Raw genomic sequence first — 20866 nt, 5'->3', positions numbered from 1 at the left:
GAAGTTAATATAAACATTCGTACAGTGAAAATGAAAAAGTAAATTCGGATAAAGTCTGGAATTTCAATATCCGTGATGTAAAAAAACAACTCTTGTCATTTAAACTTCAGGATTTCCTGAAGGTTTAATTTTTATTTTGCGGAATAGGAGAATAAATTATTTGGTGAAAATATTTCGCATCATTTGATTTTGTAAGTTTTAATTACATATCTTATTATGTACTTCGTGTTGTGTCGACAAAAAAAAAGAACAAATCTTTTGAAAAAGTTGAAGTGAACATTAGCAGTGTAAATAGTGCAACGACTGCAGTTACCACTGTACAGTAATTGTTTTATATCCTGGCAGTTACATAGGTACATAGTAGAGGCCGTTAACACCTGACTATTTAAACGCAGAGAAAGCTTGTCACAGAGCGGTCACATCACTTGTCTCCAAGGTGATCCAGGGTTAGATTCCCGGTGGGTGTCAAAGCCTGATATTTCATAGATGGAAACGTGGCGGATGTTGCCGGAAACTAATGGGGTTATATCGGAGTACTCCCGCTACCGCCACTGTTTCCTTTTCCTCAGCGTTTCACTCGCCATCCGTCTCTACCGATATCGGTGTCGAGATATTTGATTAGCTCATTTAATTGGGATGAATAATTCGAAACATAAATTATAGCAATACGTTGCTAAATCCAAGACGGCGTCATCAATGAAAGCATCTTCGCAGTAACTCTTGAAAGAGGTCGCTGGTAATGAGGATCCAAGTGCGCGTATTCACTACAACGTACAGAAGGGTCGTGTAGTTTCATAAAGCATAAATACCGCTTTCTGTTTGCCTTTACGACATTTAGAAAACACACTTTCGGCAATTTTTAAAATGGTTTGAACACTAAGTAATTTAGAAGAAAAGGTGCCATACAACCTCTAAGACATGGTATTGCCTCTTTTCATCCGAAAACATAACTGGGATATCTCGATATAGTAGTTATTTGCAAATGTATAAAATGCAAAGTACCTTGGCTTGAGCCGCGTCACAGTGACAGTGTGAACCGACGATTTGCCCTGAATTGCAGCAGGCATCTTCAGGGTTGTTGGATAAAATGAAGATGCCTGTTTCAATGCAGAGCGAAACTATCACTGCGACGCAGCTCAGCCTCGAAAGTCGAGATAGCTCAGCAGACAACAACAGAGAAAGCCAGCAGTCTAATTTGATATCTAAAGGGGAGAGTTAAGAACCAATAGACGCCATCTTGGTTTCAACAGGTTTTTTCTTATAATAATTTGATATCGTTTGATGTCCAAAATTTGGCTTCGTTAAAGCAATATAGGTATATAATTAAATTGAATTCCTGAAGTTAACAGTAACTATCCGTTACAAATAGTTAAAACACGGGTATTTAGTGTTTAAATTAGTTTTTGGGAATGTCTACTGCTGTAATATAAACCTACTATGTTATGGGCTTTGAAAATAAGTTAAATTGTAATCTCTGCCTTATTGAGGGCAGATACACAGTATTAAACGATGTAAAATTGTTATGGCATAACATCTGTTCAAACTTGTATGGCGTCTTTCGTTCCCTCTGAACATATCTTGTCGGCAAGTTCCAGAGATAACACTGCCGTGAACTTATATTTATGAGACGGTATAGGGAACCTGTTACGTTGCAAGAAAAAAAACCTTCGCTTAGTACACCAACACTTGCTATAATACACGTGGGGAAAAAAACAAGTGAGTGAGTCAGTGATATGAGTAGTATAATATAATAGGGGCTACTAGATCTGGCGCCGGCGCGTGGATTGTGATTGTCGGTCCGCCATCTTGGATTTGTGACGTCACGACGGCAAAAATTCCTCAAAATTCCTCAAAATGACTCAAAATTTCCCGTTTTAAGAAAAAAAATTCCCGTTTTCGAGGGAAAAATTCCCGTTTCGAGGGAAAATTTCCCGTTTTATTCCGTAAAAATCCCAGCGGCTGAAAATTCCTAAAACTGGCTTAAGCATCCTTAACTCAAGCCAACGTTAAGCCATTTATAGGATTATGACGTCACCGTTGCAATTTCCGTTACGCCCGCCATCTTTAACTTTTTTATTATCCGATTTTAATGAAAAAAATTTAAAATTTATAAAAAAATTAAATTAATAAAATTTTAATATATTTTTTATAAAAAATATACTTTGTAGACATGGAGTTCGGAGTCCTCGGTTCGAACCCGACGAGGTCAAAAAAACTAAAAATGGCGACAGGCTCCTTCCACCACGGAAGTCACCTACAGACTAACCTACCACCAATAACAAGGTCAACTAGTATGATGTCATGTCCGCCATCTTGTCTTCGTCTGCTGGTAGCCATCATCATCTTGTTATCGTCGGCGAGAGTGCGCTGACACCATGTTAGTTTAATTCTTATCCGCTAGAGTGCAGTAATCATTTATTATTGCTGTGTCACCCGCCATCTTGTCATTTGACCGCCATCTTGGAATCGTGTAATTATTTAGCTAGAAATTCGGGAAAAAATCCAAAATTCATTAAATAAATCACTCATTAATTTACAGATTGATTCGACCAGTTTCAGTCCTTGGTTCGATACCCGATCGATGCAATAATGTTTAATTTGATGTAAAAAAATAATAATTTCATTATTCCATGTTCAACATTCTTAAAGAGACATTAAAACCTCTACTGTCATCATCATCCTATAAACCATCAACACCAACATATTGGTAATTCATAATTTTAATGCTAGAGATTCGGGAAAAAGTTCAGAAATCATTAAATAAATTTCCAATCAATGTACTGAGTAATTAGATCGACTTAGGTCCTCGGTACGATTCTGGACGATGAAAAAAAATAACAATTTAACATAATAGTAACAGGTTCGAGAAAAAAACAAAAACAACACAAGTTCTTTCACAAACATAATATTTATTACATAATATATATTCTACTACAGGATCACTTACGAAAGCCAGCAATCTTATAATCATTTAGTTCCGCAGCGGTGTGAAATGACTAATTCTTAGCTCCAATCGGTTTATACTAGACAGAGTCCAGCCAGAACCTTTACAGACATAGTTCTCCTCTTCTTGACAGAGTTTCTGGATACCGTATTTAACAGTTTGCTTCACATCGTCAGAACTGTAAATTACTGCAGCCGATGTCTTGAATGCACACTTCTTCACTTTGTCATCTAACGGATATGGCTTTCCATATAAACAGTCCAACCACAAGTTATATTTCAAAGGTCCGTTTGTTGCTACATCATCAGTAAGCTGATTGATTATGTTCTGTCTAATATCATCAAGAAAAGTACAAATGTCCTTCGACTCACCGAACGTATTTAGATAATAGTAGTCTTTCAACGTTCCACGAAATGCAGACTGCGCCAAGTAGAATCCATTATCGTTTACTTGTAATGCTCCGAACACAGTCTTAGGTTTAGTTCCATGTCCAGACGTCATAACAATCGGTTGCTGGGCATCTGTTTTTTTGGTTGTACGCTCACGAGTCTCCAATCTAAAGCGAGGAGTCAAAATGTCGGCAGGTAGTTCAGCAGTAGGAGCACAGACTCCACCTTTACATTTTTTCGCATGATGTCGCAAACTGTCAATTCGAGTAAACCATTTAAGGCACTCATCACATCGAAACTTCATTCGAGAAGGATTCTTCGTGCATTTGCTCCGCTCATGTCTTCGTGCATCATGGGAAAATGCGAACGACGTATCACAGTAGCTGCAAGGATACCGTGGTGATGAAGACGAGCCTTTCAGACCTGATCCAGATACAGGCGTTGCAACAGTAGTACCATTTCCAGGCATACTCTTATGCACATCGATGCATCGTTGTTGCGCCGAAACCTTTACTTTCTGCCGCACAGCAGGACCTTTGCATGCCTTCATGTGCGTTTTCATATTATCTTTTCTGGCAAACTGCTTATGACATTTCTCACAAACAAACATTTTACGATATAGGTTCTTGGCACATTCGCTCCTCTCGTGTCGCCGAGCATTGCTGCTGTTTGAGAAAATCTTGTCGCAGTAACAGCACCGATGTTCGCTAGTTGTCAAATCAGCATCCATTGAAGTCTCCATCGAGGTCGTATCGTCGATCGTCGTGGTTTCCTGCACATCCAGCTCAGTAGTCATTAAGCTATCTTCTGCTGGTGGTATCGCGTCTGATGAAATCTCCTCCAATGTTGACGTCGTCGTCGTTGCCAACGAGATCTGCTCCACCATTGTCGTCGCTGACGTCAAGGTTCCCGTAGACGATGGTACAACGTCCATCGAGTTCGGCGTTAAAGTCGGTAAAGATTCCATCGAGTTTTCAAGAACAGGTAATTACGCGACTTATGCACCAGATGAAATAATCTAGGTGATCCTTACACCGTCGTCGACAGTAACAAACTAAGCGACCTGCTGTATAGGACTCGCTTATATACATGCACCGGATGGAATAATACGCTAGTCAAATCAAGAATCATTTACAATAATACTAGAGTCAAAACAACATTAAAAATAGAAGGACCATCAACGAATAGGCAGCACATTTGGAAGCACCGACAACGAAAAGGCAGCACATTTGGAAGCACCAACATCTAAAAGACAGCACCGCCATCGAAAAGGCAGCACATTTTGGAAGCACCGACAACGAAAAGGCAGCACCGTCATCGTAAAGGCACGGACCGCCAGACCGGGTCATGTCAATATCAGACATATAGACCATGAACTCAGTACACACAGGAAAAAGGAATTTACACGCAGGAAAACGGAAAGTACACGCAGGAAAACGGAACGTACACGCAGGAAAACGGAACGTACACGCAGGAAAACGGAATGTACACGCAGGAAAACGGAACGTACACGCAGGAAAACGGATCGTACACGCAGGAAAAACGGAATGTACGCGCCAGGAAAACGGAAGGTACACGCAGGAAAACGGAAGGTACACGCAGGAAAACGGAAGGTACACGCAGGAAAACGGAACGTACACGCAGGAAAACGAAATGTACACGCAGGAAAACGGAATGTACACGCAGGAAAACGGAATGTACACGCAGGAAAACGGAACGTACACGCAGGAAAACGGAATGTTCACGCAGGAAAACGGAACGTACATGCAGGAAAACGGAATTTACACACAGGAAAACAGAAAGTACACGCAGGAAAACGGAACGTACACGCAGGAAAACGGAACGTACACGCAGGAAAACAGAACGTACACGCAGGAAAACGGAACGTACACGCAGGAAAACGGAACGTACACGCAGGAAAACGGAACGTACACGCAGGAAAACGGAACGTACACGCAGGAAAACGGAACGTACACGCAGGAAAAGGGAATTTACACGCAGGAAAACGGAACGTACACGCAGGAAAACGGAACGTACACGCAGGAAAACGGGACGTATACGCAGGAAAACGGAACGTACACGCAGGAAAAGGGAATTTACACGCAGGAAAACGGAAGGTACACGCAGGAAAACGGAACGTACACGCAGGAAAACGGAACGTACACGCAGGAAAACGGAACGTACACGCAGCAAAATGGAATTTACACACAGGAAAACAGAAAGTACACGCAGGAAAACGGAACGTACACGCAGGAAAACGGAACGTACACGCAGGAAAAACGAAACATACACACAGGAAACGGAACGTACACGCAGCAAACGGAATGATCACAGGCTCCAAAATTCATTGGCTCCAATATTCATTTACTCCAATATACATTGACTCCAATATTCATTGGCTTCAATATTCATTGGCTCCATCAGTCATTGTCACCAACAGTCTTTTGGTTCCAAAAGTCTTTTGGCTCTAAATATATTTGGCTAGAATTCTTCGAGTCTAAGAGACTATGAGGCCACATGGCTACGAGTCTAAAATGATCTAGATATTTACGAGTTATACACGGCTTGCGAGGCTAGAGCTACGAAGCTTCTAGTTCACAAGTTTACGTGACTGCGAGGATACAGGACTACTAGTCTACATGAGTACTTGACTACGAAGCTACTCGTCTACATGGCTCTAATTGCAGCATCTGTCTTCGTCAGAATTTTCTCTCTTGCTCAAACTGCACCACCACCATTATGTTATAAGATTACATGGATACTTGCTTACGTAGCTTCAAAACTACGTGGCTCCAATGTATCATGACTACACGACTTCAAGCAATGAGGTTAAGAGACTACGTGAATACAAATCTTCAAGTTTACGAGACTGCGAGGCTACAGAGCTACTAAGCCTCTAGAAAAAGAGTTTACGTGACTGCGAGGATAGAGGTCATCAAGTCTACATGAGTACTTGACTACGAAGCTACTCATCTACAAGGCTCCAGTTGCCGTATCTGTCTTGGACGGAATTTTCTCTTTTGTTCCATCTGCACCACCAGCATTATGTTATAAGATTACATGGATACTTGCCTACGTAGCTTCAAGTCTACGAGGCTCCATTACATCATGTCTACGCGACTACGAGCCATGAGGTTACGAGACTACGTGACTACGAATCTTCAAGTTGACGAGACTGCGAGGCTACAGATCTACGAAGCCTCTAAAAAACGAGTTTACGTGTCTGCATGGATACAGGAATACAAGTCTACAAGGCTACAATTACTACATTTGTCTTCGACGGAATTTTTTTTTTTACTACATCTGCTCCATCACCATTATGTTATAAAATTACAAGGCTACTTGCTTACGTAGCTTCAAGTCTACGAGGCTCCAATGCATCATGACTACGAGACTACGTGCCATGAGGTTACGAGACTATGCGATTGCAAGTCTTCAAGGTTACGTGATCCCGAGGCTATAGGACTACCAAGCTTCCAGAACGTATGGTTACGAGACTGCATGACTAATTGGCGGCGCGGCTACGAAACTTCGTGCCTCTAACAGACTACAATAGCACTATTCAGTGGTGAGATTTAATTTATCTCATGCAAAGGTACTTGCTGCAAGTAGTTCCGCTTTTCAACATCAGATGACGTCACGTGTTGCTTGCAGGTAAATAATATTTATTTCTTATATGCGGGATGCTCACTATCGATCGCATAAGAAGGATGGCTTCGTTAGTCTCCAAGGAGAAGGAAGTTCGTCCTTCCTGCTAGTGCTTCTCAGATTTCTCACGGTCCACCATTTTGGATTGCGACGTTACGGCGACCATCTTTGATGGGTGTGACCTTGACCTTTGACCGAAACCGCAGGAATGATCGCAAGCACTCGGATTAATCATCAAAATATTGTTAAGAATAATCAGGAGCACACGGAGAAAACCATCACAATATTGATAAGAATAATCAGAAGCACACGGAGAAAAACGACACATGTTTTCTTTGATATCATAAAATTACAGGAAAAAAATTTAAAAATAAAAAAAAATTATAAAAAAAATTAAAAAAATTCAAAAATACATAAACAGATTCTGCTAGCTTGTAAACTTATCATTGTTGAGCAAAGATAGAGTTTTAGTACAAGCCAGAATTTTATGTATTTTTGAATTTTTTTAATTTTTTTTATAATTTATTTTTATTTTTAAATTTTTTTCCTGTAATTTTATGATATCAAAGAAAACATGTGTCGTTTTTCTCCGTGTGCTTCTGATTATTCTTATCAATATTGTGATGGTTTTCTCCGTGTGCTCCTGATTATTCTTAACAATATTTTGATGATTAATCCGAGTGCTTGCGATCATTCCTGCGGTTTCGGTCAAAGGTCAAGGTCACACCCATCAAAGATGGTCGCCGTAACGTCGCAATCCAAGATGGTGGACCGTGAGAAATCTGAGAAGCACTAGCAGGAAGGACGAACTTCCTTCTCCTTGGAGACTAACGAAGCCATCCTTCTTATGCGATCGATAGTGAGCATCCCGCATATAAGAAATAAATATTATTTACCTGCAAGCAACACGTGACGTCATCTGATGTTGAAAAGCGGAACTACTTGCAGCAAGTACCTTTGCATGTGATAAATTAACTCTCACCACTGAATAGTGCTATTGTAGTCTGTTAGAGGCATGAAGTTTCGTAGCCGCGCCGCCAATTACTCATGCAGTCTCGTAACCATACGTTCTGGAAGCTTGGTAGTCCTATAGCCTCGGGATCACGTAACCTTGAAGACTTGCAATCGCATAGTCTCGTAACCTCATGGCACGTAGTCTCGTAGTCATGATGCATTGGAGCCTCGTAGACTTGAAGCTACGTAAGCAAGTAGCCTTGTAATCTTATAACATAATGGTGATGGAGCAGATGTAGTAAAAGAGAAAATTCCGTCGAAGACAAATGTAGTAATTGTAGCCTTGTAGACTTGTATTCCTGTATCCATGCAGACACGTAAACTCGTTTTTTAGAGGCTTCGTAGATCTGTAGCCTCGCAGTCTCGTCAACTTGAAGATTCGTAGTCACGTAGTCTCGTAACCTCATGGCTCGTAGTCGCGTAGACATGATGTAATGGAGCCTCGTAGACTTGAAGCTACGTAGGCAAGTATCCATGTAATCTTATAACATAATGCTGGTGGTGCAGATGGAACAAAAGAGAAAATTCCGTCCAAGACAGATACGGCAACTGGAGCCTTGTAGATGAGTAGCTTCGTAGTCAAGTACTCATGTAGACTTGATGACCTCTATCCTCGCAGTCACGTAAACTCTTTTTCTAGAGGCTTAGTAGCTCTGTAGCCTCGCAGTCTCGTAAACTTGAAGATTTGTATTCACGTAGTCTCTTAACCTCATTGCTTGAAGTCGCGTAGTCATGATACATTGGAGCCACGTAGACTTGAAGCTACGTAAGCAAGTATCCATGTAATCTTATAACATAATGGTGGTGGTGCAGTTTGAGCAAGAGAGAAAATTCTGACGAGACAGATGCTGCAATTGGAGCCATGTAGACGAGTAGCTTCGTAGTCAAGTACTCATGTAGACTAGTAGTCCTGTATCCTCGCAGTCACGTAAACTTGTGAACTAGAAGCTTCGTAGCTCTAGCCTCGCAAGCCGTGTATAACTCGTAAATATCTAGATCATTTTAGACTCGTAGCCATGTGGCCTCATAGTCTCTTAGACTCGAAGAATTCTAGCCAAATATATTTAGAGCCAAAAGACTTTTGGAACCAAAAGACTGTTGGTGACAATGACTGATGGAGCCAATGAATATTGAAGCCAATTAATATTGGAGTCAATGTATATTGGAGTAAATGAATATTGGAGCCAATGAATTTTGGACCCTGTGATCATTCCGTTTGCTGCGTGTACGTTCCGTTTCCTGTGTGTATGTTTCGTTTTTCCTGCGTGTACGTTCCGTTTTCCTGCGTGTACGTTCCGTTTTCCTGCGTGTACTTTCTGTTTTCCTGTGTGTAAATTCCCTTTTCCTGCGTGTACGTTCCGTTTTCCTGCGTGTACGTTCCGTTTTCCTGCGTGTACGTTCCGTTTTCCTGCGTGTAAATTCCGTTTTCCTGCGTGTACCTTCCGTTTTCCTGCGTGTAAATTCCCTTTTCCTGCGTGTACGTTCCGTTTTCCTGCGTATACGTTCCGTTTTCCTGCGTGTACGTTCCGTTTTCCTGCGTGTACGTTCCGTTTTCCTGCGTGTAAATTCCCTTTTCCTGCGTGTACGTTCCGTTTTCCTGCGTGTACATTCCGTTTTCCTGCGTGTACGTTCCGTTTTCCTGCGTGTACGTTCCGTTTTCCTGCGTGTACGTTCCGTTTTCCTGCGTGTACGTTCTGTTTTCCTGCGTGTACGTTCCGTTTTCCTGCGTGTACGTTCCGTTTTCCTGCGTGTACTTTCTGTTTTCCTGTGTGTAAATTCCGTTTTCCTGCATGTACGTTCCGTTTTCCTGCGTGAACATTCCGTTTTCCTGCGTGTACGTTCCGTTTTCCTGCGTGTACGATCCGTTTTCCTGCGTGTACATTCCGTTTTCCTGCGTGTACATTCCGTTTTCCTGCGTGTACGTTCCGTTTTCCTGCGTGTACCTTCCGTTTTCCTGCGTGTACCTTCCGTTTTCCTGCGTGTACCTTCCGTTTTCCTGCGCGTACATTCCGTTTTTCCTGCGTGTACGATCCGTTTTCCTGCGTGTACGTTCCGTTTTCCTGCGTGTACCTTCCGTTTTCCTGCGCGTACATTCCGTTTTTCCTGCGTGTACGATCCGTTTTCCTGCGTGTACGTTCCGTTTTCCTGCGCGTACGTTCCGTATTCCTGCGTGTACATTCCGTTTTCCTGCGTGTACATTCCTTTTTCCTGTGTGTACTGAGTTCATGGTCTATATGTCTGATATTGACATGACCCGGTCTGGCGGTCCGTGCCTTTACGATGACGGTGCTGCCTTTTCGTTGTCGGTGCTTCCAAAATGTGCTGCCTTTTCGATGGCGGTGCTGTCTTTTAGATGTTGGTGCTTCCAAATGTGCTGCCTTTTCGTTGTCGGTGCTTCCAAATGTGCTGCCTTTTCGTTGTCGGTGCTTCCAAATGTGCTGCCTATTCGTTGATGGTCCTTCTATTTTTAATGTTGTTTTGACTCTAGTATTATTGTAAATGATTCTTGATTTGACTAGCGTATTATTCCATCCGGTGCATGTATATAAGCGAGTCCTATACAGCAGGTCGCTTAGTTTGTTACTGTCGACGACGGTGTAAGGATCACCTAGATTATTTCATCTGGTGCATAAGTCGCGTAATTACCTGTTCTTGAAAACTCGATGGAATCTTTACCGACTTTAACGCCGAACTCGATGGACGTTGTACCATCGTCTACGGGAACCTTGACGTCAGCGACGACAATGGTGGAGCAGATCTCGTTGGCAACGACGACGACGTCAACATTGGAGGAGATTTCATCAGACGCGATACCACCAGCAGAAGATAGCTTAATGACTACTGAGCTGGATGTGCAGGAAACCACGACGATCGACGATACGACCTCGATGGAGACTTCAATGGATGCTGATTTGACAACTAGCGAACATCGGTGCTGTTACTGCGACAAGATTTTCTCAAACAGCAGCAATGCTCGGCGACACGAGAGGAGCGAATGTGCCAAGAACCTATATCGTAAAATGTTTGTTTGTGAGAAATGTCATAAGCAGTTTGCCAGAAAAGATAATATGAAAACGCACATGAAGGCATGCAAAGGTCCTGCTGTGCGGCAGAAAGTAAAGGTTTCGGCGCAACAACGATGCATCGATGTGCATAAGAGTATGCCTGGAAATGGTACTACTGTTGCAACGCCTGTATCTGGATCAGGTCTGAAAGGCTCGTCTTCATCACCACGGTATCCTTGCAGCTACTGTGATACGTCGTTCGCATTTTCCCATGATGCACGAAGACATGAGCGGAGCAAATGCACGAAGAATCCTTCTCGAATGAAGTTTCGATGTGATGAGTGCCTTAAATGGTTTACTCGAATTGACAGTTTGCGACATCATGCGAAAAAATGTAAAGGTGGAGTCTGTGCTCCTACTGCTGAACTACCTGCCGACATTTTGACTCCTCGCTTTAGATTGGAGACTCGTGAGCGTACAACCAAAAAAACAGATGCCCAGCAACCGATTGTTATGACGTCTGGACATGGAACTAAACCTAAGACTGTGTTCGGAGCATTACAAGTAAACGATAATGGATTCTACTTGGCGCAGTCTGCATTTCGTGGAACGTTGAAAGACTACTATTATCTAAATACGTTCGGTGAGTCGAAGGACATTTGTACTTTTCTTGATGATATTAGACAGAACATAATCAATCAGCTTACTGATGATGTAGCAACAAACGGACCTTTGAAATATAACTTGTGGTTGGACTGTTTATATGGAAAGCCATATCCGTTAGATGACAAAGTGAAGAAGTGTGCATTCAAGACATCGGCTGCAGTAATTTACAGTTCTGACGATGTGAAGCAAACTGTTAAATACGGTATCCAGAAACTCTGTCAAGAAGAGGAGAACTATGTCTGTAAAGGTTCTGGCTGGACTCTGTCTAGTATAAACCGATTGGAGCTAAGAATTAGTCATTTCACACCGCTGCGGAACTAAATGATTATAAGATTGCTGGCTTTCGTAAGTGATCCTGTAGTAGAATATATATTATGTAATAAATATTATGTTTGTGAAAGAACTTGTGTTGTTTTTGTTTTTTTCTCGAACCTGTTACTATTATGTTAAATTGTTATTTTTTTTCATCGTCCAGAATCGTACCGAGGACCTAAGTCGATCTAATTACTCAGTACATTGATTGGAAATTTATTTAATGATTTCTGAACTTTTTCCCGAATCTCTAGCATTAAAATTATGAATTACCAATATGTTGGTGTTGATGGTTTATAGGATGATGATGACAGTAGAGGTTTTAATGTCTCTTTAAGAATGTTGAACATGGAATAATGAAATTATTATTTTTTTACATCAAATTAAACATTATTGCATCGATCGGGTATCGAACCAAGGACTGAAACTGGTCGAATCAATCTGTAAATTAATGAGTGATTTATTTAATGAATTTTGGATTTTTTCCCGAATTTCTAGCTAAATAATTACACGATTCCAAGATGGCGGTCAAATGACAAGATGGCGGGTGACACAGCAATAATAAATGATTACTGCACTCTAGCGGATAAGAATTAAACTAACATGGTGTCAGCGCACTCTCGCCGACGATAACAAGATGATGATGGCTACCAGCAGACGAAGACAAGATGGCGGACATGACATCATACTAGTTGACCTTGTTATTGGTGGTAGGTTAGTCTGTAGGTGACTTCCGTGGTGGAAGGAGCCTGTCGCCATTTTTAGTTTTTTTGACCTCGTCGGGTTCGAACCGAGGACTCCGAACTCCATGTCTACAAAGTATATTTTTTATAAAAAATATATTAAAATTTTATTAATTTAATTTTTTTATAAATTTTAAATTTTTTTCATTAAAATCGGATAATAAAAAAGTTAAAGATGGCGGGCGTAACGGAAATTGCAACGGTGACGTCATAATCCTATAAATGGCTTAACGTTGGCTTGAGTTAAGGATGCTTAAGCCAGTTTTAGGAATTTTCAGCCGCTGGGATTTTTACGGAATAAAACGGGAAATTTTCCCTCGAAACGGGAATTTTTCCCTCGAAAACGGGAATTTTTTTTCTTAAAACGGGAAATTTTGAGTCATTTTGAGGAATTTTGAGGAATTTTTGCCGTCGTGACGTCACAAATCCAAGATGGCGGACCGACAATCACAATCCACGCGCCGGCGCCAGATCTAGTAGCCCCTATTATATACTACTGATATGTAAACATCTAACCCCGGTAACAAGCAAACATTAAGGTGTTTTCGTATTGAAATTACAATTATAATGCGAAACTCGGACACTAAATTTGACATAGAATTCTTTAAAACCAAGCTGAGCGTGATAAATATACGAAATTTGTGTTTTTCAACTACTTTTCTTGACAGGAATCACACGTAGTTTCCGCACCCGCCGCTAGAATTAGCTTCCGGAGCAGTTAGGTCGACTATCGAATCATTTGATTAGCAGAAATTTCATACGGCTCCAATGAAAGCGAAAAAAAGACTTGAAAAAAATACTAAACCCTGGATTTGGACCTGGATTTTATTAAAATACTGTCCACCGTGTAAAAATTAACTAAACAGTTAAAACTATAAAGTTTCCCTTTGCCTTCGTGAACTTCGGTCCGCCACAGATGGCAGCGCCGTGGTTTCACAGTTCACGAAATGACTGCTGCCGAGAGCTAAGATGTTTCTAAGGAGAAGCCTAAGATGTACATAAAGTTCTGTCTATGCCTGAACACGCCCGAATATTCACCTTCGGCCAACCTCGGGATTTGTTTTATTTTTGCGCAGGGAAAAATGAATTCAAATATTAAAAGTGGTCGGTTAGGTTAGCTACATTAAAAAACTTTAAAACACTATGGACGGTTAGTTAGGTTAGTATAGCTACATTAAAATAAACAGAGAGATATAAATATATATATAAACCCGAGGTTAGCCGAAGGTGAGTATTCGGGCGTGTTCGGGCAGGGACAGAGCTTGATGTACATCGGCAGTGGGACAGGAGGACAGAAGTAAAGGGCGCGCTCACTGATGCAGGGCGCGATGTGCGAGCGGCTCTGCTGGTAGCCCTTGGCGCAGCGGTTGCACGTGACTCCGGTGACGCCGTCCTTGCAGGGACACTGCCCCGTCGTCTGGTTGCACGTCTTGCCCGAGGCGCCGATGGGGTGGCAGTCGCACGCTGCAACCAACCACACGCGCCGGTCTGTGGCGAGAAGCACTCCCTCCCTTCACCCCGCCACAGTCACGTTCTGGCGGATCCATTACAAACATTACCATTGCCAGTTTGCACCGTATGTCACAAAGAACACCCGAAGAACAGAACAAAGTATTCTGACAACACAAAAAAAAAAAAAGAAAAAAAAAAAGAAGCCAAAAATCAGCCAATGTCAAACGTTCAATCTAAAGACAGCACAGAGAATTTCGGGGTATGAATTAGTATATCACAGCAAAAAAATAACACAGAGGGACTGGCGACGAGACAGTTGCAATAAAAACAGTAAGTATAGACAAACAATGATAGACAGAGGAAACCAACGATGATGCTGAACAGATTATCTGGACAGCAAACCGACAATTCAGCGACGCATATGAAAACCCAGCAATGAAGTTATATACAAGTATTCTGACAACACAAAGATCTGTTCCAGTCATTACGCGCAAAAATACTGTTCTTGTTGCAACTTTATCGTCGTTGTCAGCCCGCTATGTTTGTCTGTTCTGTGATATTATTCTGACTGATTCCTTGAACGGAATACTCCGAGCTTTCTTTAAATTTAACTTTTTACATTGGCAGATTTTGGCTTTTTTTTCTGTTTGTTTATGTGTTCATCTTTCTTTGTCTTTTCTCTATGACGTACATTGAAAACTAGCAATAGTGTTTGTCCAAAATAACGTTTTAAATCACGACACAATTAGTTTTCGCACAAAAAAAATTACGGATATTAGTCTAAATTTTTTCAAACAAAAGGTAACAATTAACACAAATTTTCTACAGAACACAAAATTCAATATGCACATGTATATAACATATAAAGAAATTGTCCTAGAAAAAAATGAAATGTCGTGAAATTGCGATACTCAAACACGGCTTGTGAATTCAAGCCTTAACGTCCATTTCAGGAGTTTCGCAAGTCATGCTTTTTTGTAAATTCAGTCGCAAGAAATATTCTGCACGTTATCGGCTGTTTACAAATATTAAACCAAGATTCAGTGATAAACCCCTTTAATGTTTGACTAATTGCATCATTGTAACTCATCAAAAGTTCATTTTATTTTTTTCCACAACATTTACATTCATACTTTAAAAATATTTCATAATACAAATAAATAATATTTACCTTAAAACAAAAAACCATACCATCAAAATGTGTAGCCAAACTGTAGTTAAGACTCGAACTATGTTCGCCTGATGGTCTTTTGGAATGATTGACAAGTATGCTAACAAATATCGAAAATCTAAGTTTACGACTATAGAATAGTAAATTCGTAGAAGCTAAAAATGATTATGTAATTATTTTAACAATAATCAATTATTTCACAGTACAATATCAGGAATGAATATTCTGTTCACTCAAAATTATCAGTAGGGCTACATAAAAAACTGGAAACTTCGAATAAAAATACAATTGTGTTAATTATCCATTGAAAATAGGATTGGTATTTATCTGTACCTTTAATTATTAAATTAATATACACACATATATATATACACACACACACGTAAGTACAGCAATATTCTTTAGTTATTTTCACTACTATCGTAACATCCGATCCAAACTTACTGTTTAAAACAGAAATGGAATAAAGTACTTAGCGATTAAAGTTACAATTATTATTTAAAATACAATTTATATTCTTAAATCAGCGCCAATGCATTATACATATTAGTCACTTGCTAACGTGCCGTAAAATAGTACACGAGGTTAAATGGCAAAAATTGTGCTCCGTTATGCCAAAATTCGGGTCAAATAATTCAGAATAAATACTAGAGCGAAGCGTCGATCAATTAGAAACGGCAGTAATTAATTAATTTTAATGTTCAATTGCAGAAAATATTCTATATTTGGTAACCACACTGAAATCAGAATTTTATCAACGTTTGCTACAGTTCACATTTTTCTGTTAAAATAGCACAATGTTTATTTAATATAGATTTAAATATTTGAGAAATCTGTTTCCAATGTAATCATTCAGTAGATTTCGGTGAATTCCGACCGCTTAGTCTGCACAGAAAAAAAAAAATTCTGTACTCTTATAAAATAGTCCTTTGGACACCAGTTGCCAAAAAATGTTTTTTTATACTACAAGAAAGATATCAGAACTTTGTAAAACACATGTTTATGGTTATTTGTACATATATGAATACACGTTTTAAAGATAATACGAACTAAATATTTGTTACAAAAATTGGCACATAATTTATGTTTCATTAAAGCAAAATTTTTTAACAATGGAAATGGTTCGGCACCGTCTAGTGTTCCATATAGTTCTGGGGCCTGAGGCGTGAACGCCAACCCGGAATTGCATCGGCCTGTGGAGGCACGAGATAGTTTATTCAATAATAATTCCGTCCGTGATTTACGGTGGAATGCTAATAGTAAATGAATAATTATTATGTTAAATTTAAATTCGTAATAAATCGAATCTCCAGCAGAAAAGTTTTGTGAGCCGACATTTTTCAATTCAATTCTTGTTTCATTTTTCCTATCTCACAACCAGTATTGTGTTTTTACTTTGTCCCAGCCGGAGAATAAAGTAAAACAGACCAAAGGACGTAACTGCCAGCATGCCTAGGAAAAGGGCGGGTTACAACACGTTTTGTCTATCTTTACCACCTAATGGCTCACTTACAGTTTTAGAGTTGGGTAGGACGCATGCTACTCTCTACCTACTGATGGGAATATAAAACATTGTTGTTTAAAGAAGTGAAACTTCACAGATAAGCGGGGATAGGAAATATTTTAGTGTACGTTATGCCATGCCTTCAATAATGTAAGACTGAATTAGTGGGTTTATAATGGCTAATAGGGTACATGATTTTGGAACTATCTATACAAATTTAATTCGAGAGTTTAGAGTTTCGAAAGTATACAAAATTATATAAAAGTTTACAAAAGTATTGGAAAGTATACGAAATCATGCGCTACTGCTGCCACATGTAACCGGCTGTAAAGATGTTCCAAATCTCAACTTTTTTTTTCTAAAATCCCACACTATCAACCATTTTTCGTTACATACGTTACACTTCCGTTACCCTGTGATGATGATATCACTCTGCCTGCTGAAAAGGAAGATGTTCCCACGCACGTCTCGACGCAGAGCAAGAAGAAGGACTCGGGGTTCGGTCGGGCGCACCTACACGGCCGTCCCTCAGCCGTGTCCAGCTGCGCCTCGCCCCACGGTCTCGGAACGCACCCTCTGGGGCAGGCGGCCCGGAGACGCGCCAATCACATCCATCACGAGCCAAGCGCCGCTTGCTGTACACGCTCTGGGCACACCCTCGCCTGTCTGCCCCCTTCCCCGTACCCCCTTCCCCCGGCACCGCAATCGTGCGTGTAATGAGGAGGAGGGCAGTGTAAACACGCGTGATGTGTGGACGCATATTTCACGGCCGTCACGCACACGAAAGAAACCAAACACAATTTCTCCCTCTTATCGCTCACCTGAGAATCCATCTCCGATAGAGTCGCTCTCGCACCGACTCGAGGCCGGCACACGGACTGTTCGATCGAAACACGTTCAACATACGAGTTTACTCAGCAAGTAACAACCAGATAATGTTGATGCTATCCACAGGTCAAATAGGAGTTTCAACATGTACATCACAATTCGGTTCCCAAACAGATGAAACTAAACCTACGCAAAAAAAATTGATATATTTTTTTGACTTACTATGTAACATCTCCAAATGCCAAATTAATAACCCTTTACGTTAATGAGATTATGCGGAAAATGTTTTTCTTAATAATTGCGGCAAACTGAAGCTACTTAAAAATTTTAGTTGCTTCCTTTAACGTCTTGCAGTACTATGATTTCCGTCTCGAGCCGCAAGCATGAATACGTATATATAGGACCAAATGCTCGTATTCCGAGACAAAGATTTTGTTGAATAAGAATCGTTCGCTAGGTTAAGGCAGAGGGAGGGGGAGGGGGAACAACGCCCCTAACTCTTGGTAGAATGCAACAAGAGAGTTACTCAGGAGTCTCATTATGCCTACCATGGGCAAGAACGCTACCAAGAGCTTACATTCTGCCGTGGAGTGCATACAGACGTTTGTACATTTTATTTCAGTTTAAATATTCTTTAAGGTAACAAACACATGGTTTCGATATTAGACGGCTTAGTTGCCAACTAAACTGTCGAAACTGTGTATTAGTGGTGAAAGCATTTGGCACATTAAGACCGTGACTCTGCTCGCCCCGGTCCCAAGGAAGTGTCTGACAGCTCGCGGGGCGGTCAGTGGCGAGTCATTGCACTTGCATTTAGAACATCCGGGTTGGAATCCCGAACCGACCTCATTTGTCCGGTTTCCCGCCGCGCAGTGTGCTCGTAGGAACCCGGCTCTAGTGAACTCGAGGCGGATGAAACGCAGAAACATAAACAAAAAAAAAAAATCAAAAAATACTTTAAAGAGACATTGTAAGCAAATACGAACATGTCTATTGTAATATAATATTATACAACAGTGTTGTAACATGTGATTTTTATTAAAACAGTAAAAAGTTAACAGCACGTACGATGCGCTATTGCCACAACATGGAGTTTGAAGTACGAGCCACTGCCAAGCCTGACGTGTAAATACAAGCTTGCATTGTCATTCAAACAGCGAAAAGTATTTTTCAATGTAGTAATTGGTTTTGTTAGTGTTAAGAAAAGTTTGTGTTGCAAGCCAGACGTATTTTAAAACATAGAAATATAAATGTACAAATAAACTGAACATAATAAAGAAATGTTGGCTGGTGTAAGGGGTCCTCTTCAGATACGGGGACGGATGTTAGTTCTGACACCACTGAGGAGCGGAGGAGGGTTGGGTTAGGTCGATTCATGTCGTTAGGGAAGCAGACGGGGGTGGTTTCAATGGATACACGGAACTGTCCTTCGTGTGCATGTCCTCCTCCCCCCGATGCCCTCGCGAGACCCGCCGCCTGTCCCCCGGAAGGCTGCTAGCAGCTGGCCCGAGCCACGCGCCCTGCCGACTGCGCGAGGCGGCCATCCTCGGCTGCGGGCAACCAACTAGACTCCAACAATTTTACCAACATCTCACTAGCAATAATTGTAAAATTCTTTATTCAACTATAATTTCCTTTTCAGTTGAAAAAAAAAAGATACTTGTTCCAGAAACATACGCATATTTCATTTTGGAAAAAAAAAAAGGAGGGAAGGAGGAAATAGAACCACATGTCCCGCTGTTTGCTTTAAAATTATTTCCATTAGTTGGTGGCAATGATGGGTGGTGGGTGGTGGGTGTTGGTAGAGAGCGGCCGGAGACGGAAGCCAGCGGCAGGGTCGCGGCGGGGCGTGTTCCCACAGCGGCCGAGAAGCCAGCAGGGACGCATCTGGACCGAGGCGGTGATAATCCTGCGGGCTGTTGTCGCGTCACGCGGGCCCCGGGGCTGCGTGCGGTGGCAGCAGTCTCCCGGCTCGACCCCCTCCCTCTGCACCGCCCCGCACCCGCGGGATTACGGCGGATACGCCCCCTTCACCCCTCGTCCTCCTGCGCTCATTATCTCGCCGACAATATATTAATAACACCCGTCCTTAGCGATGAGTGTAGTTTCCCGCCGGAGAACTTTATCAACGACTTCAGTTCCACACAGGAATATTCTTTCATCGTTTCTGAGAAGATTAAACACTTCCGAATGGTTGGCCATAGCATTGTTCTTTGCAAAACTAAGTATTTTGTTTGATGACATGCTAATTTGTGTGGAATTAAAGCTTAATGTATCGCATGGATCTATCGTGAAAGTTCACTCGTTCTTGGAATGGACTTACCAAATTGTTTAAGTCATTACTTTTAAGTGAGATAAAAAATTACATTTCAAATTACTTTTTATTATGAGTGCAGGCGTGATGAAATTAACTGTAGCTAAACATACTGAATTTTAAGAGAACCGTCGTAATAAGTATTAACCGCGTCTTGGTGGAGTCAAACGGTTTTAAACATTAAACTCTAAAATTAAGTTACTAAGAGCTAAAAAAAAAAACCAAACATGGACAGTACTGAGTGGTTTAGATTCAAGCGTTTTTGGTACACGCTTGAAAAAAATTAAAAAATTAAACACATCCCAAGTTTTTAAACTTTTTTTTTAAAAATCTATTAAAGTAATTTTAATAATCTCCAAGCATTTTTTATAGTAATTATTGGGTAGTGCATGTTAGTAATGCAGTTCACCAATTCGCAGCTATAACCGGTGATGAATGAAAAAATGAACATGTAGTGCAACGACGCACTGAAATGCATACACGATTAATTCGACGGGATCCCTAAGATTATAGTTTGTGTGCTCCAGAACATGTTGACATCTGCTCGAAGCTCACGACAGAGTGTCATGCCGGTGCTAGAGATCGACCCTTCTACCAAGGGGGTACAACCCCCCCCCCCCCAACCCCTCCCCCTGAAATATTAAAAAAAAATATATATATATAATTGTATCATTCCCACCAAACAAAAGGAAAGAAACAGAAAACAAAACAGCGGAAAATAGTATATCTCCCCTCCCCCGAAAATAAATTCTGCTTACGCTCGTGGCCACCAGCCTCGCCACACAGCAGTCTCTGCTACCGGGGACCCCAAAAACTATGACATTACATTTCATACCGAGGACTTTACGACACTGCCGAGCTCCATACTGGTGAACC

General features: G+C 41.0%; 1 protein-coding gene across 1 annotated transcript in view; it reads right to left on the bottom strand.

Annotated features, from left to right (window-relative positions):
* The window catches only part of LOC134541923 (netrin-1), a 386368-nt gene that overhangs the window by 64539 nt on the left and 300963 nt on the right, over positions 1-20866 (bottom strand). The window contains exon 3 of the mRNA XM_063385674.1: positions 14036-14185. Within this exon, the coding sequence (XP_063241744.1) occupies positions 14036-14185 (150 nt within the window). The remainder of the gene's footprint in view (positions 1-14035; positions 14186-20866) is intronic.

The sequence above is a fragment of the Bacillus rossius genome, chromosome 1, assembly GCF_032445375.1.
Source record: "Bacillus rossius redtenbacheri isolate Brsri chromosome 1, Brsri_v3, whole genome shotgun sequence".
NCBI classification, from domain to species: Eukaryota; Metazoa; Arthropoda; class Insecta; order Phasmatodea; family Bacillidae; genus Bacillus; species Bacillus rossius.
Note: the sequence above shows the minus strand (reverse complement) of the source record. Positions and strands in the feature narration are given on the sequence as shown.